Source organism: Martes martes (assembly GCF_963455335.1).
Source record: "Martes martes genome assembly, chromosome: 6".
Classification (NCBI taxonomy): domain Eukaryota; kingdom Metazoa; phylum Chordata; class Mammalia; order Carnivora; family Mustelidae; genus Martes; species Martes martes.
The window spans coordinates 23105133-23131992 of NC_137893.1; the positions used below are offsets into that span (position 1 = coordinate 23105133).

At 36.8% G+C, this 26860-nt stretch overlaps 1 protein-coding gene across 2 annotated transcripts in view; it reads left to right on the forward strand.

Annotated features, from left to right (window-relative positions):
* The window catches only part of SESN1 (sestrin 1), a 116825-nt gene extending 90443 nt beyond the window's left edge, over positions 1–26382 (forward strand). The window contains exons 1-10 of one of the 2 annotated variants that reach the window (XM_080805476.1): positions 5844–6082; positions 13503–13568; positions 14346–14546; positions 15115–15297; positions 16971–17213; positions 19340–19487; positions 20635–20747; positions 23043–23233; positions 24471–24615; positions 25213–26382. In XM_080805476.1, coding sequence (XP_080661602.1) covers positions 5981–6082; positions 13503–13568; positions 14346–14546; positions 15115–15297; positions 16971–17213; positions 19340–19487; positions 20635–20747; positions 23043–23233; positions 24471–24615; positions 25213–25299 — 1479 coding nt within the window. In that variant the 5' untranslated portion in view covers positions 5844–5980 and the 3' untranslated portion in view covers positions 25300–26382. Of the gene's footprint in view, positions 1–5843; positions 6083–13502; positions 13569–14345; positions 14547–15114; positions 15298–16970; positions 17214–19339; positions 19488–20634; positions 20748–23042; positions 23234–24470; positions 24616–25212 lie in introns of those variants that run through there. The other variant, XM_080805475.1, reaches the window with a different exon arrangement.
* Positions 26383–26860: the final 478 nt, after the last annotated feature.

Sequence of the window (26860 nt, forward strand, 5' to 3'; positions counted from 1 at the left end):
CCAAGGAGAAAATGTGGAGAGACTAGGAAAAATAGAAGTTGCTTTAGCAGAGCTGAGCCCAAGGACAGGCTGATTCCCAAGCAGAGCCTGCCTGCTTATGTAGTAGACCCAAAACGTCCAAAAATCTTTGTCTAGATGGCCCAAATCCTTCATAAACTGAATATTGAACTTGTAGTTCAATGTTAAGCTTTCACTTGAGTTAAGCTTTTTTTTTTCTTTTAATAGAAATAATCTCTGGAGTTCAATACATACTTATTGAGGGTCTACTATGTGTGAGGCATTGGAAATACAGCTGTGAACAACAACAACAAAATTCTGATTTTATGGAGCATATATTTTATTGAATCAGACTAAATAAATAAATTAGTATGAGGTATCAGTACTTCATACAATAAATAGTGTGAACTGTTTCAAGAAGCCTTTCTTCCAGCACATCAACCAGTTATTCTAAGAGGAATAGGGGTAGGTAGTATGAGTACCTTTTAGTAGACTTAGGTGGGGTCTTAGGGTAGATTCAGATGAGTTCTGTAGTGGAGCTTTAAGCAGCATGAGGTTAGCAAAGGCCTGGGAAAAGACACTAAGGAGAGTGACAAGGATAGAAAAGTAGAGGAGGGAAGTTCTCAAAAACCGAGATGACTCATTCCATGATTTCTTTCTTAAAAACCAAACACACACACACACACACACACACACACACACACACACACCCCAGATCTCATCCTGAGTGTAAGAGTATAAGAAAGGGAGATAGATTTTTTTCCCTTTCCTTTTGTCCTCAGAATCAAGAACTAAGACTAATACATAGTTATCAAAATTTATAAAATACTCATTAAAAGAAGCAACCCACCTTCTGCTGCTCAGGATTCAGACAGACCTGCATTCTAATCTCTGATTGCAATTTACTACTTTTATAATCTTGGGCAAGTTACCCATACTTTAGAACTTTCTGCTTTATAAATTTGGAAATAGAAGTAAATATTTGCCTTATATATGTCAGTTGCTTTAGTGTGTGATAGGTAGAAGTTGGTAAGTTACTAGTCTTATTAACCTGGAAAACCTGACCACAATTTAACATGCTTATTCTTTGGGGGGAAGTGTTTTTCTAATTTAAAACCACAACATTGTTTGGAATATGGTTCATTACAAATATGGGTGATGGCCTATGAGTTTCTAAAACGCTATGCAGAGATTTAAAACTGCATTTCTAAAAGAAGAAACCCCAAAGGAGAGAATGAGAGCAAAAATCAGTCAGTCTCACTCCCTTGTAAGTGATAAAATTCTAAAAATTAAATTGAAGAAGTGAGAAAAGTAGAGGACAAATAAGAGAACAATGTAAAATTAAAGTTCAGTGCTAAAAAGATCTCACTGTACTCAAAACATGATGTTGAAAGGAAAAAAAGTGCTTAGCAGACAAGCTATATATATAAAAACAGGAAGATATGAGCTGGAGGAAAAAAATCTTTTTTTTAATTAACACATAATGTATTATTTGTTTCAGGGGTACAGGTCTGTGAATCATCAGCCTTACACAATTCACAGCACTCAACATAGCACATACCCTCCCCAACGTCCATCACCTTGCCACCCCACCCCCTACCCCCCTCCACTACAGCAACCCTCAGTTTGTTTCCTGAGATTAAGCATCTCTTATGGTTTGTCTCTCTCTCTGGTTTCATCTTGCTTCATTTTTTCCTCCCTTCCCCTATGATCCTCTGTCTTGTTTCTCAGATTCCTATCAGTGCAATCATATGATAATTGTTTTTCTCTGATTGGCTTATTTTGCTTAGCATAATACCCTCTAGTTCCATCCACATCATTGCAAATGGCAAGATTTCGGGGGGGGGGGGTTGGTGGCTGCATAATATTCCATTGTGTGTGTGTGTGTGTGTGTGTGTGTGTGTGTGTATAGCCACATCTTCTTTATCCATTCTTCTGCTGAGGGACATCTAGGCTCTTCCCATAGTTTAGTTATTGTGGACACTGCTGCTATAAACAGTGGGGTGCACGCACCCCTTCGGATCACGACATTTGTATCTTTGGGGTAAATACCCAGTAGTGCAATTGCTGGGTCGTAGGGTAGCTCTATTTTCAACTTTTTGAGGAACTTCCATACTGTTTTCCAGAGTGGCTGCACCAGCTTGCATTCCCACCAACAGTGTAGGAGGGTTCCCCTTTTGGAGGAAAAAATCTTGACAAAATTAGTAAGCAGAAGTTATCTTATAAACTAGCATTCTAAATAAAATGTTTTAAAGGACAATAGGGCGTTTTTAAAGAACGCTTTAAAGCTCACTCTTAAAGGCATTCTTTGGTTTAATGAATGAAACCACTGCTATATGTGTTTTCTAACCAATTATTAAATATAATTCCTATTCTAATGAATAGATCTACAAATCTGTAGTACTTCAATATAATTCCTATGGTAAAAGGGAAAATTCAAGATTTAATATGTGGTTTATGAAAGTGTTATTAGGCCTGTTGGACTGATAAGTGTTCATTCTACTAAAATATATCCATTCTTTTCCATGAATTAACTAGTTTTAAAAGTCTAATGGATGTAGGAAAGCCAGTTGGTCAGGAGAGCAGCTAATTTGAGATTTATTTCCTCAATTTCAAAAACAAGAGTATGAGGCATGATTTCCTTTCTCAAGAAACGTATCATGTTAGATAGACAAAATCCACCTTCATCCCTACACTTAGCTTCATTCCTTTTGTTCTTCAGACCCACGATACTGCCTTGCCAGAATTGCCTCGGCAGCCTTGCTAACTTATCTCCCTGCCGCCAGTGTTGCCCCTTGCAATATATTTTTCTAAACTGTAGTGAAATGCAAATCTGATGTTTTTCTACTGTTTAAAACTTTCAGTAAGTCCACAGTAGTCTTAAGAATGAAATTTACATTCTTTAATGAAGCTTGAACAAGGTCCCGCCTTACTGTTGATCTTTTACTTGAACTCTATCACTGCCTATAACCCCCCCTTCCAGACCGAATAAATTTCCTTTATTCAGCTTCCCTGTTTGGGCCACTCTCTCTCTCTCTCTCTCTCCTGCCTCTGGGCCTTTGCACATGCTGGTTACTTTGCTTAGAACTTTTATCTCTCAAGCCTTCCCTCCTGTCGTCCCCCCAAATTTTCTTGCCAAGGCTTCTCCCACTAATCCTCTGAGCCCCAGCTCAGATGTTCTTCCTTCAGGAAGCCTGTCTTACACCACAGCTTCAAGTCCAAACTCTCTAATACATCATAGTTCTCAGTTCAGATAAAGTCATTTGACACCACCCTGCTTTTACATAGGTATGTCAGCTCCTTTTTGAGAATATTAAGAGTTGAGACCATTACTAATAATTACATGTAAAAACCTCCCTTTGATACTGCTGAGTAAGTCTACCAAAACATTTTTAGAGGAAAGGAAATATCTCAGAATTACTATTACTTCTTGGATTAATCAGGATTCTTCCTAGAATAAATAAAATGTTGAAATATTTAAATACTAGCAGACTTTATAAAGTAACTGCTGACCTCTAATGATAACCTGATAAATATCAAAAGTCTAGTGCTTTCCAATTATTGTTCTGTGATCAGGATTTCATTTTTTTAGCAGATGTTTATTGCATGCCAAGACATGCCTAGCACTGCGGGTTCGTTAGGAGAAGCACCTTCAGGACATCTAGCCTACTCAAGAAGTGAACTCTATTACAAACTTTTTACTGAAAGATTTGAAACAAAACATTTCCAGAACTGAAATTTACATTACATCTACACAATGATATTTGCAGGTTAATATATTGCTAGGAATTCTTAGTTACTGTAGATTTATTTGGAGGCAACCATTTATGTTGGAGAATAAAGTAACTAATTCACCATACTCCTCTATTGTAAAGGGCAGAAATTAGTACTCTTTGAAGAACTTAAGTCAGTCTTTATAGAGACCATAAAGGAATCTTGACATTTAATAACTTAAAGGTCCTCAGTAAATCACTGAGTTAGAATAGGAATTAAAATTATTTTTCTTTTTATGTAAGGCAGCATCAAAATAAATAATTAAACTGAAATTTCCTGGGGGGAAAAGTAATCCTAATTGCAGTTTCCTATACAATTTTACTGTATGCTTCTTCAGTAAATATTTATCAAGCTCTAAGGATCAAACCCTACTATATATATAGCTTGCAGTTTTGATTTGCATTTAACTATTTTAAACCATTTTTGGGTTAGCTAAATGCATGCATTTCCCTTGCCTCTCATTAAAAAATAGAAAGTTAAGCATTTTCCATTTTGCACATGTATCATTTTAATGTCACAAACAAGGTTATGCCCTAGTAGACAACTAACCCCACTGTTTTATCCCTTCCAGAATATAAAAATCACAGCTCAACTCTTATAGCAGAGTCATCATTTTCATATACTTCTCTCATTATCTAGCAGTATGGCTCACAACCTCATATATCAAGTCCATTTATGTTTCCAAGGAATTCATCTACAACCAGTTTATCTTGGAGGGTATTGCTGCAAATTGAGTGTTTTACTGAGTTAATTTTTGCTGCTTGTTTATTTGTGACTGAGTGGGCATTTGATTATATTGTTTGCTTTTGTGGTTGTGCTCAGAGGAAGAGAGCTTGGAAGCCTCTGTAGCCTTTTTTGTGTTAATATTAACCCAAAATTGCTTTTCTTGATCAGTAAAAAATTTTTTGCATGATTTTGCAATTTGTAAAAGCAGTGTATGAGAACACACAGCGTTTACCTTATCTGGAGAAGATAAAAAATAACCATTTTAACCTGCTTTTAAAATATGACACTTTAAGAGCTGTAAGAGTAACTTATTCTTCTCTGAGACATTGTAACCTCACTTCTAAGACTAAAACTTACTTGCATTTAGGAGTCCTGATTCTGTGTCTGTCAGTTTTTATTGATTTAAACTCTGCTTGTTTCCTTCTATCAGAATGTTCCAGCTTTTTTTTTTCCTTAACCTGAACATGTAAGCTTTTGAAAACACAAGAGCAGACATGCAAAAAGAGATCTTATTTAAAAGTTGATTTTTAAAAGAAGTTAATGAAGCCGTGTAAGGAAATAGTGTTAACATGGGACTTGAGAGATTCGTGTTCCAAGACCAGCAATGTCAGTTATTTATGCTCCTTTAAAACCTGTATTTTCTCAAGTTCCTCATCAGATTTCAAAGTGAGAAATTCTTTCTTTAGAACCCAGGGCACTTATGAGAACATTAGAAATTTTAAAGCCTTCGAATGTACTCGCAAAGAGAAAGGAAATTCAGAGATTGGCACCAAGGCTTATTATCTGTGTAGGAGAATGATTTTATAGTTTGTACATAGCTTACCAAAACTAATTTTATATTGAATATAGGCCATAGCCCCGTACTTGTTCCAACATTCTGGGCCCTTTCAGCGTCGTTTGGGCATTATGGGAAAGGACGGAGGGGACTGCAATACTTCATACAATGTAAAGCGAACTTGGTTCTTCCTGGTGGTGTCAGGGTCAGCACAGAGAGGCTGGTCGCCGTTTCGCTCGAGGTAAATGAATCCAAGAGGGTGGAAGGAGGTCAGGCTCTCGACTGCTGATGCTGGGGGCAGGGGCACATTTGCCTTTTACTGACGCCTAAGGGCCCGCGCTGCACCTTCAGCCATAGTGCCAGCCGGCCGAACCCGCTCCTGGCGTGAGAACTGGCTTCTGTGGGGAGCTCGGACGCTCGAGGTTGTTTTTCCGCCGGGCCGCCGCCGACCGCCCGTCACCCTCCGCTCCTCCGCGCTAAGGGGGCGGCACTCCGCGGCCCCGCGGGCGGGCATTGGCGCATGCGGCCGCCGTGCGGGCGGAGTGACGGCGGGGGCGGGGCTGCGCGGCTTGTTTGTCGGGGTCGCAGCGCTGCCGCGGTCCGCGCTGACTGAGGCGCTGCAGCCCGGAGCCCGGCCGTCAGGTCAGCGCTCGCCTTCTCGGCACCGCCGCGGTTCTCCTGCACGTCGGCAGCGCTCCCCGCGCCGACATGCGCCTGGCCACCACAGCGAACGAGGCGTACACGGCCTCGCTGGCCGTCTCGGAGCTGCTGGGCTGCAAGCAGTGCGGCGGGGGCCGCGGCCAGGACGAGGTACCCGGGCGAGGGGCCGGGCGGTTGGGTACCGGGCAGAGCTGCCCGGGCTGCCCGGAGATCGCGACGCCTCCCCGCCTCCCTGCCGAACAGCTGCGGAGAACGCTTCTCAGGGAGGGCGCCCCTGGAGCAACCGCCCGGCCGGCCGCCCAGCCCGGCGGGGGCGTCTCGGGCTGGCCGGCGCCCCTAGGTGAAGGGGCGGCCTGTGGTGGGCGGAGAGACGGTTTCCATCGTGAGTAGGGCCCGGGCAGAAAATGCTGAGGCTGGCAGCGACAGCTGCCTCGGTCCTTTAAATGGAAGTCTCCAAAACGTAAATAACGTTGTCTTCTGTACAAGTCTCCACAAGTCAGAACCGAACAAAGCTCTAGTCTTACGGTAGAACAGCCTGTGGATTTTTTCCCCCTTCAGCGTCCTGTCAAAACAGATTATCAGTGACCCCCTCCCCCTTTGCCTCCTACTTAAAAAAAGAAAAAAGTACATTGGAGTCAGTTGAAAGATAATGTTGCCTGGAATACGTATGTTCTGCCAGCTCTATGACGTTATGCAGTGTTCACCCTTGTTTATTAACCATCCCTTTTGTGTCTGAAATGGCCTTCAGAAAGCTGTTTAATTGTCACGTTTTGTATTTTTCCTAAGTGGTTGTAAATAGGGCCCTATTTGAAAGTTAGGAATAAACCTAATTAAAATTTGAACCTTTAAAAGGCTCTTGATTCAAAGGGTGACAAGGAGAAAGTAGAGAAATAGTTATTAAAATTTGAAATGAAATCAGAATGCTGTGTTGCCTTAGTTCAAGAAATCCAAATAGGAGGTAATTTGTCTGCAGCATTGCCCACTTAAATGACTGTTTTTGTATTTATATTTTTTGTAGATGGAATCTACATTGCGAGTATACCACATATAGTCATTTAACTTTAAATGAAGACACCTTCTCATGAGGTTTTTAGAACAAACTTTTCTAGATTTTAAAATTCATAGGCACATAATACACTCCTGATTGTTTACAGATAATACAACCACCTAAAAAAAAAAAAAAAAGAAAGAAAGAAAGAACTTGTTATAACTGTTTGTTTGGAAACTCAAAAAGAGAAAACTGTATGAAAGTGTTGAAATAGCATTTATGGTTTCTGTTTGCAGGCCATAAGAGATCTTTTCTCATTTTGAATAGAAGTGATCCCCACTCATCCTGCTTGAATAGATCTGTTATTTCTGGTGGTATTTGTGGGCAGAACCCTGGTTCTGCCCCAGATCTACAATCTCTAAATATAGCCATGTAAATTGGAAGATAAAGAGATACATTTTAGCTTGCACATTGATTACAGTGCTTATGGGATTGTGTTTAGGAAGCGGCTGTAGAGTTCTATTTTATTTTTAACACACCCAGCATGTGGGAAAACAAGTTAGGAAGTAGTGCTTTATAGGAAAACTTTACAAAAGAATTAATAACATGACTCTCAAATAGCAAACTTACATGGTGCTTTAAAATGAGACACTTTTCAGGGATGGAACTCCCGATCAAAGTATAAAATACACATATGGCTAAGTCAGCCTTACAAATCTAGTATTTTGAAGTCTGTGAGTTATTTTTTTAGAATGCATTTCATAGAAGACTGGATACTGGAAAAACGAGGTAACTGAATATTTCTAAGTTCCCAAGTAGAGTTAATGACAGTTTTAAAAGAAGCACCAGTACATTTGTTATAGCAGGATTTTTTTTTTTTAAGATTTTATTTATTTATTTGACAGAGAAAAATCAGAAGTGGGCAGAGAGGCAGGCAGAGAGAGAGAGGAGGAAGCAGGCTCCCTGCCAAGCAGAGAGCCCAATGCGGGACTCCATCCCAGGACCCTGAGATCATTACCTGAGTGCCCAGGATTTTTTTTTTTTTAAAATAACACTTCTACATCTCTTCATTTCTATTTTAAAATTTTTGAACGTCAGAAGGCTAGCACCCATCTGTTAGTGATTCTTCTGAAGTGATTCTCCTGAAAAAGGGAAAGAGGTGTGGGAGCTTTCACATGTTACACAATTTATTGTTGCTTTGTTGAAGTGTGTTTCAAAAAGCACATACTGCTTTTGTAATTTTTTTAAATCAAAATTAATATCAGTACTGTGGTTATATTTATAAAATGTCTAGTTTTTTAAAAGTGCCGCGAGTGCAGTGAGAAAAATCATTCAAATGACCTAATTATATTTACTTTTCAACTAGCTTTGCAGGTGGGTAAACACCAAAAGCCAAGAAATGCTTTTATTTTGCATTTGTGGCAAATCATTCATTCTTTCACTTAAGGATATTGCTATAGATTCATAAATGTATCTTTAATACATTTGGAAATTATGATTAGAACATACTTCTAGTGTACACTGATTCATATATATATTCATATATATATTCATATATTCATATATAGTGATATATATAGTCTTTCTGTGATACTGTCAAGTCAGCATTTGCTAAGAATTTTTATATAGTGAAAATTAGTGTGTTAATATTATACACTAATGAAGAAGTAGATCTTATGTCAGAGTTTTGCAGCAGTGTTGTCATGGCAGAGGCTGTTGCTCTCTTTTTCAAAATGCTGATTAGGAGGATTGTTGAGAGGAAAGAACTGTTAGTTCCCATGTTAGTTTTTCCAGCCACACCTTCACGGAGAGCCTGTGAGGTTTGTGCTGTGATTAGCATCTACATCTGCTTTGTAAACAAGACCACTTGCTGTTGGCAGTTCTGCCTCTTAGAATCTGGATTGGCCAAAATTTGCGCCAAGTCTGTAATTCATTTTCTTTAACAGCTACAGATAAGGCATAATCGAAGCAACCTTCAGGAAGTTATGAAATGTGGTTCGTTTAGCTTATGATCACCCTATTGAAGACCTGCAGTACCTTTTTTAAAATCAGTACCTGCTAGAAAATAGCGTAACTAATTTTGTCATGTTGCCTAGGAAAAGAAGTGTTTCAAAAATGAATTTTCCAGAAAGTTGAAACTTTTATCCTTTTAGAAACAAAGAATACTATTGTATGACAATAGTGGTATCCAAAGGGACCTTTAAGGTATCAAAAACTCTTAGGCTTAAAAGAGTAATAATTAAAGATACCAACTAGATTTCTGGATTTCCTGGATTCAGCCTCTGTCTCCACCACTCATAATACTGAGCTAGGTACTTGATTTTAAATTGTGTACATATATTTTAAAACATATGTAATTATAATTATGTTACAGCAATTATATATATATATGATATATAAAAATATAAATAATTTGTAAAATGATCTCCTGACTGCCTGAATCTGGATTGGGATAAATTGGAATGGAGTCTTAGAGTTCATCATATTCTTGTATCCCTCTCACGTACCTAGTCTATTAAAAAAGAGAACAAAGAACGTCTTTTTGAGTCTAGCCTTCAAATGTAGGAGAATAAATTGATGTCAGTCTAAAACAGTGCTACTTCCCATTATATCAGTCTTGACCAACTCTTTTTGGGAAAGACTTGATTTTTTTAAGTATGTGGGTATCCATCCCCCTTCTCCCCTTTCCCCAGTCTTCTTTCACTTCCTCTCCATTTCTTTCCTACCATTTCCCTTTCTGCTTTTACATGGCACAAACCTCTCACAACCTCTTCAACCAGGTAGGAAATTGACCCTGGTAGTCTCAGTGTGAGCTGCGTAAAATTCTATTTTACCTGGAACCACCCTTAAGTAAAATAATGAAATTGAAATCTCAAATGTCAGAGACTTTTTCCATTCCTTTCCTTTCATAGTTTTTCTACTTTCTGTCTCCAGCTTTCTTACCAGACTGGTACTTCATCAAAGAATGAATGTGACCTTAGAACTAAGAAGTTATTAGCAAAATGGGTCATAATCCATTCCCATGTTTGCTTTTGACTAACATCCTGCTTTGAAACACATAGTTTTCATTCTAAAAGAATATATTTCTAAAGGAACCAAGAAGGAAGGAAGGTTTTGCCCATTGAAGGCAAGGAATAGGGAGACAGTAATACCAACATAACCACCAAATTTGGCTGTAGGGGCGGACTTTCACAGTTTTGAGAATTACATGGGACCATCAGAAAGACCCTTGCCATACCTATAGGAAAATACTCCATTTCTGAAACTTTGATAGCCAGTTTCTTGGAATTCTAAAGCTATTCTTTTGTGATAGTTGAATATATTTTTGGTATAGAAACAAAACCAAGTAATATAATTCAACCTCTTTAAGGCACATGTGCTATCAGTCTTATTATTAAAAATATGTATATGCCACCCACATGTTGCTGTAGTTGTAAAATAAGTCCTAGAAATGGAATTGTAAATTTTTCCCCTCTCTTTACAGATAGTAACATAATACATACATACTATGCACTTTGCTCCCCCACTATATATATATATATATATATATATATATATATATATATCTCCTGGAGATCTTTTAAAGCCAACTCATGTAGAATTGCTTCATTCTTTGTAAGGATTACATGCTATTCTAGTCTGTGGTCATACTACATTGAAACAGTCTTGTTGAGTACTTAGGTTGTTTTATATCTTGTACTATTAGAAACAATGTTGGAGTGATTGTCTTTTTACATGTGACATTTCTGTGAGTACAGGTTAACATATAAGACAAAATTGTTGACTCAAAGGATTTCTCACTTCTTAATTTCAGTCATTATTACAAATTGCACTCTATAGGTTGTAGTAGTTTATACTTCTTATGTATTTCTTGATCTCATTTCCTCACACTTCAGAACACTCCCATCAGAAATGTATAAGTAATGAATGGCTGTTTATCCACCTCCTCTTCAACACAGCCTATTATTAAACTTTTGATCTAAAGCAATCTTTTTTTTTTGTTTTTTTAAGATTATTTATTTATTTATTTGACAGATAGAGATCACAAGTAGGCAGTGAGAGAGAGAGGAGGAAGCAGGCTCCCCGCTGAGCAGAGAGTCCGATGCGGGGCTCGATCCCAGGACTCTGAGATCATGACCTGAGCCGAAGGCAGAGGCTCAACCCACTGAGCCACCCAGGCGCCCCTAAAGCAATCTTTTAGGTGAAAAGTAGTATCTTAGTGTAGTTAACTTGAAGTTTGATTGTGAGGTTGATCATTTTTCAGCCATTTGTATTTCCTTTTCTTTGAACTGTCCATGTCCTTTATTCATTTTTCTGTCAGGTTTTGGGGGGTTTTCTGATTTGTAGGAATCTTCATGTATTCAACAAATTTAGCCCTTTTGTTATAGGAGTTGCAAATATATTTTGCAGTTTTCTGTTTGCTTTTGACTTTTTATATGTTTATTTTTCCCATGTGAAAGTCTTTTATGTCATCAGACTTATCAGTCTTCTATTTTATAACATCTGGGTTTTATGGCATTCTTAGGCCTAACTTCATTCTATGAGTGTTTTCCTCTAACACTAATGTTTTCTTGTTTTTGTTTTTACACTTACCTCTGAAGTATTGAGTCAAGTATGATTTATGGTTCCAACTTCACTTTTTTCTGAGTGGCTATCTAGTTGTATCAATATTATTTGTTGAATAATCCGTTTCTCCTCCATTTGAAATGCTACCTTTTTATATACTAAGGCCTCAAGAGTAATAGTGTCTTTTAGGTATAAAATGAATAATAAACCCTTGAAATGGGTATATTCCTAAAATGCACTTATTTAAATAAGATAGTGAAGAAATTAGAAGAAATAAATACTGGTTTTAACCTTAATGTTTTGCCCAATATATTTTGTTTGAAATCTATGTAATTGGATCAGAAATTCAGCAGTTAGAAAGGCTAATAGAGTCATTGTTTTTATATAAATGGCTGCATTTGTGCCAAGATGATGTATTGAATAGCAGGGATGTGGGGTTTTTTCTTGCATTTTTTATAGGCTACTAAAATCAAGACATACACATGGCCAGATCAGTGAATTGAGTGCCTCCTCTAATGAAGGCTTTAGTTAGAACATTGCTGTGTTGAGTCTCAGTGTGGAATAACCAGAGTAAGACATCACTGGCTTCCAGTACATGGCTATTTGAATTATATTTCATAGATTTAGTTGGCAGTTACAGCCTACTTTGAATCCAAGTCTTAAGTTCTCCCAATAAAGATTTACTTCAGTTTTGTCCTGCCTGCTTAATTTTAAAAAGTCCATTCTGCTCAAAAGGTTTTCATTCACTTGGACCAGATTTTTTGAATTGGTGCCACATACCCGTCTCTGTTTGCTCCCCCCCCCCTTTTTTTTCTTTCTTTGAAAGGAACATCCTGAAGGACTTTTGGAAGCGGTAGAGTATTGAAATAATATTTGTATGTAATTATATAAGCAAGGGTTGATATTTAGATGTGTAAACTCTAGAAATTATTTTTTTTCTTTGAAACCAGATTGATTGATAAGACATGAACCTTAAAAAAAAAAAAGTATTATTTAAGTTTTGTTTCTGTAGCACTCTGTATTGGGGGAAAAGATGGACCCCTAATGCTTGATTATCAGTTTTTGTTAACCATATTATACTGTCACATAAAATATAGGATTCTAGTAGACTCCAGATACAGGATTCTAAATTCACTATGTCAAAGGGCAGAAAACCTTTATTTCTTATATCTTAATTAGTTGAACTTCTCAAAAATATAAGGAGGGGCGCCTGGGTGGCTCAGGTCATGATCCCAGGGTCCTGGGATTGAGCCCCGCCTCGGGCTCCCTGCTTGGTGGGAAGCCTGCTTCTCCCTCTCTCACTCTCCCTGCTTGTGTTCCTTCTCTTACTATGTCTCTCTCTGTCAAATAATAAATAAAATCTTTAATATATATATATAAAATATATATAAACAAAGATGATAACATTATAGTGTATAAAAAACTTAAAGCAAACTCACAAAATAAGTTTCTCTAAGATTGTTTTACTCTGCCACAGAGAAAACATGCCCTGCAGTAATTTCTCTTTTGTGGATTTAAGTCACTGCTTTCTATATTTCATAGTATTTCTTCTTATTGTGAAGTGTTATTATAGCTGTAATGATAATTACACTCCTTTTAGTTTAAGACATCTAGGTAGAAGTTAGGGCTTTTTCATTTCCTGACAAGATAAACAGAGATTAGTGTTTTGGTTGGTTGAGTTTTGGATGTACAAACACATTCGTCTTATTTTGTATCACTGACAGTCCACAGGGTTGGTTGCTATGTGCTGAACTTTCTGTTCTAGACTTTCTGCCAAGTACTTTATGTAAAACTCTGCTTTTAGTGAAGCAGGTTTTATTGTTTTTAGCCATATTATAAGCTCTTGTCAGCTATGCGATGCAAACAGAGGAGTTGGTATGTATATATAGCAGTGAAAACAAATCACCAAAACAAGCCTGTCTCTGTTCAACTGGTTGTTTTTCCCTCCCATTCCTGTAGCCTCAGTTCATGTTGTTTACTGCTGGAGTCTTGAGATGGTGTAATTTTCTTTTCTAGGATCTTGGAATTAGAATTCCTCGACCACTAGGACACGGACCAAGCAGATTCATCCCTGAAAAGGAGGTATGTTGTTTGTGAAAGTACATAGTGAACTGTATGCTTTTAAGGAAAAGCTTTCGTGACCCACATCTTGGCATCTGAACAACTGTTGGACAACATGTTTTACGCAGTGTTGATCACAGTTAATAATCATGCTTTGGCAGTGAATCTGTGGGATTAGAAAGCTGTTACAGTCATGTTGATTTCTAGCATTTCATGATGCTTTTCTAACACCCATATTTAATCAAGGAAAGGTAAGACTTGTTTTTGACCAGTGATTCTCCATCTCCTTATATTTAGATGTTTAGGTGTCTGCCCATAAGCTGAGTTAACTTGGTCAACCATCTCCACAGACTGGTATCAATGCAAGATTGGATCTTTAATTCTAAATATGTAGAAGTTTCTGTGCTTTGTTTTCAAAGATTGTTTGATGTTAATTTTGGTTCTCCTTAAATGAGAGTAGGCATTATAAGGAAAGGGGAAAAGCTTTAGTGTCTGTTTGCAAGCTCTGCAAATTTGATAATCTAAATCTGCTGCTTTATCTGGATTCTGGCCAAGTCTGCAAGCAACCTATCTAGATGGCCTTTAACGTTCAACCTTTGTTGTTTATCTCCTTCTACATAATATGTGACTGTTTATTCTTCTATCTTGCTACCAGTTGAGTTAAATTTTCAGTTATAACACCCCTCTCAAGTCAAATTTAACCTGCTTCTAGATGACACTTAAAGAAAACAGGTGTGCACTGCATTCTAACACCAATTTACAATTTATGTAACCATGGTTTTCCTCTCTTTTATACAGATTCTCCAAGTGGGGAGTGAAGACGCACAGATGCATACTTTATTTGCAGATTCTTTTGCTGCTTTGGGTCGTTTGGATAACATTACATTAGTGATGGTTTTTCACCCACAATATCTAGAAAGTTTCCTAAAAACTCAACACTATCTACTGCAAATGGATGGGCCATTACCCCTACATTATCGGCACTACATTGGAATAATGGTTTGTATACATAAAGTGAAAAATCTTGCCTTCTTTATTAATCTTTTAAAGAGATGGCTAACGCTTTAAATACAGGATAAATACTTATATTCTGACTTCTATTTGGATTCCTGTTAGGTATTATGTGGTTTTCCTCTTTCTAAGTAAGTATACTCTCAAATGTAACAGTAAAAAGAAATATGTATTTATATACTCTTGAGAACCATTTTCCATGAAATGAGAATAAAGAAGAACAAAGGATTTGGTCCACTATTACAGACAGCTCACATTGACATAAGTGGTGCTACTCCTGTTCAGTTTTTAAATTATACTCCATTATTTAATGGTTGGCATCTTTATTGAAGTTTGTTAATCTGAGGATCTGAAAGTTGTTAATTTCTAAGGTTCAAATACTTTGACCATATATTTTGTTTGTTCTTGGGGTATTTTGGAAGTGCCTTCTATGGTATGTGTGATCTTTTTTAATGTTTAGATGAAACTATTTCTGTAGTTTATAGAAAATTTGCAAACATACTAATCAGAAACTTTAATATTTATAGTTGGATTGATCTTTTTGTTTTCTCTTAAGGCTGCAGCAAGACACCAGTGTTCCTACTTAGTGAACCTCCATGTAAATGATTTCCTTCATGTTGGTGGGGACCCCAAGTGGCTTAATGGTTTAGAGAATGCTCCTCAAAAACTACAAAATTTAGGAGAACTTAACAAAGTGTTAGCACATAGACCTTGGCTTATTACCAAAGAACATATTGAGGTAAGTAGAAGTAATATATCTAGGGTGTCCCTTAGAGGTTTTTTTTTTTAAATAGACTTTTATTTTTTGGAACAATTTTAGGTTTACAGAAAGTGCAGAGTTCCTGTATTCCACTCCCTTGAACCTCCCCCCAAGTCTTTCCTATTAACATCTAGCATTAGTATGGTATATGTGCTGTAATCAAAGAATCAATATTGATATATTACTATTAACTAAAGTCTGTAGTTTACATTAGGGTCCACTCTTTGTGTTCTACAGTTCTATAGGTTTTGACAAATGCATGTCATCTGTCCACCATTATATTATCATATAAAATAGTTTCACTGCTCTAAGAATCCTCTGTGCTCCATTTAATTCATCTCTCTCCCCTGATCATTTTACTATCATTTTGCCCTTTCAGAATGTTAGAGTTGGAATCATACAATATATTGCCTTTTCAGATTAGCTTCTTTTACTTATCAATATGCATTTAAGATTCCTCTGTGCATTTTGTGGGCTTGATGGCTCATTTCTTTATTACTGAATAATACAATGTAGGGAGGTACCACAGTTTATTTGAAAGCCATCCTGGTTATTTACTGTTTTGAGCATTTTGGTGGGGGGTGGATGTAAGTTTTCAACTCAGGTAAATAACTGGGAATATGGTTGTTGGATTGCATGGCAAACCTATGTTTAACTTTGTAAGAAACTGAAACAGTCTTCTTAAGAGGCTACAGCAGTTTGCATTCCCACCAGCAGTGGATGAGCATTCCTTTTTCTCCACATCCTTACCAGCATTTGATGTATCAGTGTTGCACATTTTAGCCATTCTGATAGGTGTGAAGTGGCATCTTATGTATCTTTATCCAAATACAACTTGAAGTAGTTCCTTCTGGTTCTGTTTATTAATAGAATAAAGGTAGATTGACATTCCCTAAAAGTGACTACCATGCAGTAGAAATTCTTAAAAATACAACATATTTTGGGGCTTATCTTTCTATTTCATAGAACCTTTTAGATATTATTACATAATTGAAGCATCTGATTAAGATATAAGATTTGAATATGATTGGTGTAGTGTCTGTTGTATCATCTGGGTAATGGAAAATGATACAAGATTATAAAACAAATAATGAAGCAGAAGGGATACAAATTTGTAAGACTTTGAAAAATCGTAGCCTTTACCTTGAGCATAGTTTTTTAAATAAATATAATTATAATTTGATGATTTAGGAATATTCAGAGTCAAGTTGTTCAAACGACTGTCTTTAAGATTCCTTGAGAAAGCTTGATAATAGAGAAAAACACAGGCATATTTTATACAGTAGCTGTCACTTGAAATACATCTGGATTGAGACTTTGAACTAACAGCAGTTAATGCATTTATAATCCACCATCTGAAATATGGTAACTGCATTTAAGCAAAGTGCATTCTATTACATTTAAATCAGGATTTCAGAAAATCAAAATAATAATGAAAGTGTCATTAGCAGGTTATGTTAAGCTCTATTTGAAAATAAGTAATTATTTTAGCAAATTCTGGGTTCTGCATGTCTCAAATTATAATTTTACTCTAGGTTTTATGTAGTGACTAATCCTGTTTTAAAGAGATTAAATACCAAGATGAACTATTCACTTTTACCAATACCGTAACCCAATGTATAAATATGTTCTCATTTTTTTTTCTCCTTCAGGGACTTTTAAAAGCTGAAGAGCACAGCTGGTCCCTTGCAGAACTGGTACATGCAGTAGTTCTCCTCACACACTATCATTCTCTTGCCTCATTCACATTTGGCTGTGGAATCAGTCCAGAAATTCACTGTGATGGTGGCCACACATTCAGACCTCCTTCAGTTAGTAACTACTGCATCTGTGACATTACAAATGGCAATCACAGTGTGGATGAGATGCAGGTCAACTCAGCAGGAAATGTTTCAGTAAGTATTATCTGTTACAGGATTATCATCATAAGACTAATCACAGTAATTGCTGTTTTATTTTTTTTTTCATGTGACTTAGAAAACCCACCCTTGAAGTTCATAGAGATATTAGGCCCCTCTATCTGTTCATTCCTCTAAATGCCCAGCACTCATTTAGTGTTAAGGGATATGTAAAATTTTAAGACCCTCGAGTAATTTTAGAATCAGGAGCCATCAGCATGTGCCCCATCAGAGCCAGCTAGTATTGGATGGGTGCTGCAGTGAGATGAGGGGAGGCTGAGATCATGCAACTTGGTGGTCCAAGACTTCTTGATGCTGATCACATTCTTTTCCTTCCTTTTGCATAAAAGAAACAGGCTGGTCTCATAATAATCTTTCAGAAGATTTAATCAGCCTTTACCTGGAAATTTCTCCTTTTAAAATTCTTTCTCATGTTTAACCTGGCACAAATACATATGAAAGTGAATGTAAATTTATTAAAATGTTTTCACTTCTATTCCTCCTTTTCTCTGGCTTTTATATTTTCTCAATTTTGTTATTCCTTTGAAACAGATTAGAACAAGTTGAATTATCTATAAGCAGGTTTTAATTTCCTGAATATGATGAATCAAAATTCCTTTTTCATTCTTTTGCTATAGTGAAAGTTTACTTACATTTCCAAAGAGAAATCACAGAAACAGCATCACCGTCTTCTGAATACTTTGCATAGATTTTCTGAGTTACATTATTCCTTTGGAGCAGATTTAAACAGTTCGAATTGCCTTTAGTGTATATATTTGACTGTGGGCAAGTTACCTAACCTCCCTGAGCCTCTGTTCTTTCATTCATAAATAAAGGTCAAACACAAGGTTGAGGTTTAAATGAAATGTCTCTAAAGAAGTAAAAGGCCTAATATAGCTGGCATTTATCAGGTGCTAAATAAGAAGTAGCATTTACATACTGTGAGATTAACACATGAAGGGAAATATTTTTCCCAGAGTTGATCACTTCTTTTGCTGACAAGGTTCAAGACCATCAGTTTCACCCTCTGTTGAGCTACCTGGATTCATGTTATAGTCCCATCTTTGGCCACTGATTATTAAAACGTAAGGGTTATGAGATGGTCTAAGGCAGAGTATGTATCAGTTGCTAGGATGCTTGGAGTTGGATTGTTGTCCTTCCCCACATTTGATTTAGAACGAGGCTAAAGAAGATAATGGGGTGGGGGAGGCTCACAGCACCTTTGGAAGGGCCAGAACTTGCCCTAAATCTTCAACTAGTAAGTATTTTGTCTATTAGTGCTTAAGAGAATTAGAATGTAGGATGGGTTTCACAAAAGGAAAAGTTATTTACCATATATATATATATATTTAAAAATGGGCCACCTCTTAATGCTGAAATGGTATGTGTTACATGAAAAACCTTGTTTCGTTATAGAATATTCCAAAACTTGTACTTTTTGTGTATGTATTTGTGCAGAAAGGCAGGAATGCTTTCCTGGACAGCAGATGAATGAGCAGTAGCTTTAGTTTGTAGGTAGGTACAGTTAGCACTATGTATATATGTACTCTGGACTACTTAGAAGTAGGATTTTGAATATAACAAGTCAACTTGAGTTGTAGTATATTTGGGGGGAATCAGTTCACTACAAATTGTGACTGCCAGACCCATTTGCAGAGGTCAGCCCTCCAAGGACAGGTTTCATTCTTAATTGGCAAATTAGAGCTGATTACTATAATTTGAAGATGATAGACATCATCATCATGAGATGACAATACACCCAGTGTGCACAGTTGATGCAAAACCACTTATACTTTGTATCTTATTTAACTGAGCAGTTTCTGTTTATATTGACAACTAGTTTTAAATTTTAATTCTTAAAACTTAGCAGTAACAGTAAGATATTATTACTAATTTTGTAAGGTAAAAATGTGTTCTTAAAATCATTTTTTTAAGTCTGCATATCTATATATGTAACAGGCCAAAATAATTCCATTTTTTAATCATTCTTGTACTTTAAAAATCATGCAGTCTATTTTTCCTATATTCTGTTCTGTTTCATAAGAATTTGTATCCTAATAAGAAAATTTTAAAATTTCAACCTTTTTCTTACATATGTAACATTCGTTGTATTTTCTCTTTAGGTAAGTGATTCCTTCTTTGAGGTCGAAGCCCTCATGGAAAAGATGAGGCAGTTACAAGAATGTCGAGATGAAGAAGAGGCAAGTCAGGAAGAGATGGCTTCACGTTTTGAAATAGAAAAAAGAGAGAGCATGTTTGTCTTCTCTTCAGGTAAAAGCAATCATTACATAGTCAACAAAATTTCTGTTGCTTAGCAAAAAAGAGCCCCACTTTATTTAAAGAATTTAAATAAAAGTTTCAAAACATCAAATGTTTTTCCTTTTAGAGAGGCTATTATTACATAGGTATTCCTACTTATAAATAAAGCAGGCAACCGAGAAAAGGAAGTTATAGTATAAATAGCACTAGACTAAAAGAAGATATTTGAGTTTTAGGACTAAAATTCACTGCCAATAAGCTTTGTGAATGTAAGTCACTTAACATATGAATGCTCTTTTTCCTCTTCTTTAATATTAGGAAATTGAGTTCATAAAGCCCTAAGGTTGCTTTCCAGCTTTAGAATTCAGTGATTTATGCAAAGGAGCTATTTATTAGACAGCTAACAACAAACTTAAATCCTTTATGTTTGGCCTTTATATACAGGCTATAGGATTTAATATTTAAACCAGGTAATTTAAAGGAAAAAAGTTAAAGTATCTCAAAATGTCTTTTGATAACAGAGTGGGATAAAGAGTATATGTGTTAAAAGCACCAAGTTTCCTAATAGCAAAGAAAAAATCAAATTTGTATAAATGAAGGTTGGATGTTCTCTTGTTTCTCCTTGAGGAAAAGTTTTTGTTTCTATTTTCTTCAGATAAACGTGAAAATAATCCCAGAAGTTCAGGAAACATAAAAATGATTCACCATTCCAGAATTATTTCTAGGACCTTTGAGGTGTTAGAGAGATCATATATTATAGGACATTGATATTCAACCAGAAATAGTCTTTAAGTGTTAAACTATAGAGCATAGATGATTTATCACCATAAAGATTATCCAAAAGTATGTTCAAATTTTGTGTGCATACTCTTAAAGTAGCACTTGATATCTAAAATTGGAGTGGGGACGCCAGAGGGTGTTTGAAAGAAAAGAATGCAAAGCATAGTAAAGTCAACCATGAATATTTGTTATAACAGAGAATCTTATTACATTCCATTCACTGGTAAGTAAGCTATTTCTCTCTGTGGTTTTAAGACTTTAGTTGACTACTCGGTGTCAGAGAAAGGGTTATCCTATTTTTACTTGTTGTAGGTAAAATGAATTTCTAGCATCCTGTTTTTGAAAAGCTTTCAGTGACTTTTTTGTTTAATTATTTCAGATGATGAAGAAGTCACACCAGCAAGAGATGTGTCTCGTCACTTTGAGGATACTAGTTACGGCTATAAGGATTTCTCTAGACATGGGATGCATGTGCCAACATTTCGAGTTCAGGTAAAATTGCAACTTACTGTTATGCACATGACAGGTTAGAAGTATGTCAATCTGACTTAAAATAAGAAAAAGTCCCCTGGATTTGAGAATTACAAAATGTTGCAGAAAGAAATAACTTTTCTATGTCAGGCAGTTCCCTTAAATATATTTATTTTATTGTTAAAGTTCATAAACCAGTAAATCAGAAATCAAAACACTTTCATCCATAAAACTAAATCGCAATAGTGGGTCAGGTTCCCAGATAGTGCACTAAAACTCAAGTCCCTGATATATCTGAGCCATGAATAACAGTAGCATGCACAGCACTGGCTTTTCTCCCCTCTTCCTGTTGAGCACCAGTGCTACAACAAGGCTCTGATATGCACCAGGCCTGAGTGACAAGAGAAATGTCCCCAGCAACTCAAGCATTATATGTATGTGGGTGGAAGGAAAGAAGATAAAAAAAAATCAGAAGTGAAAGATACACTTTATTCTTTTTAGAGAGAGTAAGTTTTTGTTTTCTTTTTGTTTTGTTTTTAATTTGGGTGAGTTTTTACAGATACAATAGAAAATTAATCAGGACAATTACAGTATCCTAATTCCCTTTAAAATGTGTACTGAGTGTTATTGGAAGCAATGAGGATTCACATAAATGTTATTCCAAAAGTACTTAGCACTTATCTCTTAGAGTGAATAAAATTAAGTGATGTAGGGAATAGAATTATGGTTGGTAGACCCAGTTCCTTTAGCTCCCCGATCACTAACTTTGAAATACACAGTAAAACTCCCTCAGTACAGTTGTGTATATATTGAGTTCATGAAACTTAGGGACCTAGTCATCTTCTAGGATACCAGGCTCCTTCTTTGTTTTTGCTTAGCAGGAGGCACAATGCTAAAAGTGCTTTGCAAACATCTCTCAGGAGCAACAGTAGCTATGTTCTCTGGTTCCACAATAAAAGTTGAAAATCATCAATTAATTAGCAAATATTTATTCCATGCTCTAAGCTTTGTTAAGACTGCTTCCAATCCAATTGATTAGTAGAAACATACTGCAGCCTAAGTATATTTTTTAAATAGTCTATTGCATAAATATTTAGATAGTTAAGTATTTAATTCAGATGAGTTGATACTCCAGCTTCCTTAATTATTGTGAAGGGCTAATGTTAACTTTTATCAGAAATGTGAATATTTGAGACCTATAGGATTTTGTTTCTTTGCTCAAGTGATGAAGATGGTGTTTATAGGGACAAAAATTTGGCACAAGGAAGAGTTACAGAATATTTCTACTTGATAGTATAATTGTGTCATGAAATAGAATTGAAGAGATCATGTAGACTGGAAATTTTATGGAGTAAGTTAGGGTTTGAAAGATTTAAATGATCCAGAAGCATGGGCATTGGAAAGCAGAGGAGACTATCGGCAATAATTGAGCTTCAGTTGAGAGACAGAGTGAGGGAAGGGATCATAAAGAAATTGGCTGGGCTCCTGAGTGCTTGAAGCAAAGGATCCCTACTTCTGGTTAGTGGGAAGCTAGTTTAAAATTGGTCAGGTTTGAGGGCACCTGGGTGGCTCAGTGGGTTAAAGCCTCTGCCTTCGGCTCAGGTCATGATCCCAGGGTCCTGGGATCAAGCCCTGCATTGGGCTCTCTGCTCAGCAGGGAGCCTGCTCCCCCCCCCCCCGCCTCTGCCTGCCTCTCTGCCTGTCAAATAAATAAACATCTTTAAAAAAAAAAATTGGTCAGGTTTGTAGGTTTGGGGATCAGAGTGATAACATACCAAAGAGGTGTTCCAGGAAAATTAATATGAGAGCAACCTAGTAGTGTAGGGGCTTATTTTGCTTGAGGTAGAAAGAAAGGAAGCAGGAAGATTTAATGTAGGAAAACGAATTAGGAAACTCAGCACTAAGAGAAAGGAGGGAGGAGGAAAAGGAATGAATAGTGGTTCTGAATTAAAAATTTACAAAATTTGAGGACTCTTGGAATAGCTGCAGCGATGGAAAAGAAGAGAGGACTTCTGGGATAGGTTGCCTCTGGATGCTGAATGAGGACAGAGTGAGAGGAAGCTGAAAATGGGTAGTCTATGTGTAAGAAAGAACCCCATTGGTTTTTTACACTCACTGAGTTACAAAAGCTTTGTGTGCTGCAGTATAGAAATTGAAAACATCAGATTATACTTCAGGTCAAGCTGGGAACTAGGATGCACTAGAAAGGCAGGGGATTCCAACTGCCAGTAATCTCACCATCGACAGAGCAGTAGACATAGAACTATACTTGGCCACATTTTAATTATTCGCATTTGTTCTGTTTTCTGTATTTAGGACTATTGCTGGGAAGACCATGGTTATTCTTTGGTAAATCGCCTTTATCCAGATGTGGGACAGTTGATTGATGAAAAATTTCACATTGCTTACAATCTTACTTATAATACAATGGCAATGCACAAAGATGTCGATACCTCAATGCTTAGACGAGCTATTTGGAACTATATTCACTGCATGTTTGGAATAAGGTTAGTCTGTTTTCTTATGTTTACAAAGAAGTATTTTCCTCTGGACTCAATTATTCAGGTGCTTGGAACACACATGCAAGACACACATATACAAATGCTCAAAACCACCCCGTCCCCAATAGCTTATTTTTATGTTGCTTATGAATGACTCTTTCCTAGCTAGGCAGAAGGGAGTTACGGACATTGACAAGAGTTAAGTGACAGATGCCTCCAGGGAAGACGAGGGCATGCAAGCTGGTCCTAGAGCATAAAGGAAAAGTGTGTCCTCAAACATCTTTGATGATATCTCCTTCTTGGAACTTGGTATCCTTGTAGTGCCCTCCTAGCTCTTCTCAAGCTCCTTCTGAGGACTACCTAATCCCATGATACATCATCAAAATGCAAAATTTTCATGTCCCGACTGTTAGGTATTCAGCATATTATGTTATAAAGGAAATGCAACCATTACATATATACCACCTTCTAACATATACACACAAACTCCACACTATAAGACTTTGATTATTTTAGCTGTAAAATCAGGCTTTCTCTTGCTGTTAATTTTATCGGTGACCAGACTATTGACTCACCGCCTCCAGAATAGTAGTAAAGCCAGCTTCAGAAGAATTTTTTTTTCCTTTTCCACTGAATACCAAATAAGAGACTTCAGTCTCTGGCTGTTCTAGAAACCATCACCCACTGGGGCAGAGCAGACACTGCTGCATACAACCATCTCAGCTTAAAGAATAGCCTTTCCTAAGTGTAGACACTATGAGGCCATCTATAGATCATCCTTCCCTCTGGAATAATCGTCTGCCAACCCCCCACCATTTTTTTCCTCATCTGATCCCAGAAACTCCTGGAAACATGAGAGAAAAAAGGGATAATTGTAACTGTTTTCATTTACGTAAGTGGATTACCATCTATATATCATTGCAAGAGTAACCAATAATAAATATTGTTTGATTTGTGGAATTCTTAACTTCAGCAGTTCTCAAGCTTTTCCCACAATTTCCTCAGTGTGTTTGCTTCTTTATGATTATAAATATATACTCCTGCTTGAGCACTGGCAGATTTTGTTCTTCTCCCTAACTTTTGTTTCATCCCTTTCTGTTCACTTATCCACCCCCAATTAAACATTGTAAAGCAGTTATTTGGGGGGACAGAGAGGGAAGAAGAATTTACTATTCATGTCCATAATTTCATAAGAAAACAGAGTACATATTGAAAATATAATTCTTATTTTGTCTTTTAACAGATATGATGACTATGACTATGGTGAAATTAACCAGCTATTGGACCGTAGCTTTAAAGTTTATATCAAAACTGTTGTTTGCACTCCCGAAAAAGTTACCAAAAGAATGTATGATAGCTTCTGGAGGCAGTTTAAGCACTCTGAGAAGGTATGTACCTGTTGTGGTTTGTTCAACCATGATTCTCATTCTCCTTCAGCTAATCTAATGGCCCTCAAACCCTTTCCATCACCTCTTCCAACCCAGAGAAGAACATTCCTGCACATCTATCCCTGGTATCTCTTGGAAGGAACTTCATTATAGTGCTAGAGTAAAAGAATAAAAACAGGTAGCTGGTCCCACTTCAGAAATGCTGGCCTGGCTGTCACTGCTTGGGAGAAAGAAGACCATTTTGCAAGAGCTCTTTTTTGCTTGTTTATAGATAGAAATATCTGGTCTTTGAGATATTCTTTTAAAAATGAAATTATTAAATGATTTGGCAGGGGAAGTTGGTATTCTAATAAAGCAATGTCTAGATTTTCTGAAATGTAACAAACTTCCAAGAAGGGATGTGATCAGATATAAATAAAAGCCAGTGTCTATCCAAGAAGAACATTAGATGGCTTTCATTTTAGACAAAGTCAAGACTTCTAAGTTATTCAGTAGCACACAGAAAATGTACTTAGTTTAGGGAGTTTTAGCTGCACTGAGAAACTGATTGGGAATGCTTATAACCCTACCTTAAATTGTGTTGTGTTTTATATTCAGGTTCATGTTAATCTGCTTCTTATAGAAGCTAGGATGCAAGCAGAACTCCTCTACGCTCTGAGAGCCATTACCCGCTATATGACCTGATGCCTTTCCTCCATTAAAGATAATGGAATGATCAGCAGATATAGTCTACAGGGGATGGTACTAAGCCCCAGGACCAATGGTAGATAAAAGAATTCAGAAATCCATTGTGCCATGATTCCTTTAGTTTTTGCTACGTTACTGTGGAAACACCGCTGCTGGCACGAGCAGTGAATGCTTGGCAGCTTCAAGTGTAGAGCTGTGAAGAAGGGCTGCCGTTCACAGTATTTTGCTTTTTGACAGTACAAGATGCTGTATAACTGTTTTAATACAGCAAACAGTAACTCTCCAAATCCTGTTGCTTTTATGTTAAATAAGATAACAAGAATTGGAGCATGCAAAGAATGGGACTTGGATAATGACATAAGCTTTTTATACATAAAGAATTTTAGATCTTGGTGCTGCTATTTCTGCTGGTGGAATGAATAGAGTGGCTGTTCCAGTTAAGCTATTAGTAATAAAAGTGAACACTGCTACTATCTGAGCCTACATACCTAATTTGTGTGGTTTCAAATTAAACTTGCATATGTGTTAATTTTTTTTGCATCTAAAAAAGCATAGAATTATTACAGCTTGGCAAAGGCCATTTTGATGGTAACAGTTCATTTCTTTCATTGGATGAAATAAATTACAGTGGCATTCTTAAAGATTTTGTTCAAAAAGCAATCTTAAATGAAAGAGTAGAAATTGTAAGAAAAGCCAGCTATCTTTTGATATGCTGTTTCCCAAGATTCTCTGACACTGGAGGGCAGCTGTCTTGTGCAGTATTTTGTTTCCAGCACTGAAGTTGTGGGAAATGTTGCTGTAGACTGCTGCGCAGTCCCAGGTGCATTCTGCCCCTCTGCTCCTGCCCGCCTCATGGTCCCCACTTTAAAGATTGTGGAGCTGTTTAAATAATAAAGCTGGAAAATATTTTTAGTCGGGTTATCAAATTTGATTTACAAAAATGCTAACTTTGTTTGAAATGCAAAAAGTTTTGAAAAAATGTATTAAGTACACTTTGTATTCTGGAAGCGTGAATTGCTTTTGAAGTCTGTCAGTATTATTGGTATTTTTCAATAAAGAATCATTTTTTTCTCCAATTTTATGTACTATCTCAAGCTCTTAAGTCATGACTTCACAATCAGTTACCATTCTGAGTTTCTGTTTACTTTTATCAGCCAAGTAGATTCATACTTAAATAATGCTGTAATCAGATGAGAGACTATTAAATAGCAAACTTTTAAAGTCCTTTTAAAAGTTACAAAGACGCGTGCACCTTCACAATCTTAGATAAGACGATTTTATGGCCTCATGCTTTGTCCCTTTTGAACTGAGATGTTTCAGATTTCAAATAAGCATTATCAGAAACAAGGGACACTGGGCTGGCTCAGCCCCACATAATAATTGATCTATAAACCTGTCGAACCTTACCATGTAGGACAATTCACACAGGTAAATACTGAATGTAAGCTAGAATGAGAATTGTTGGGAGTGCCTGGGTGTCTCAGATGGTAAGCACCTGACTTACTCTGGGTTCTGGGATCGAGCCCCACATCAGGCTCCCAGCTTGGCAAGGAGTCTG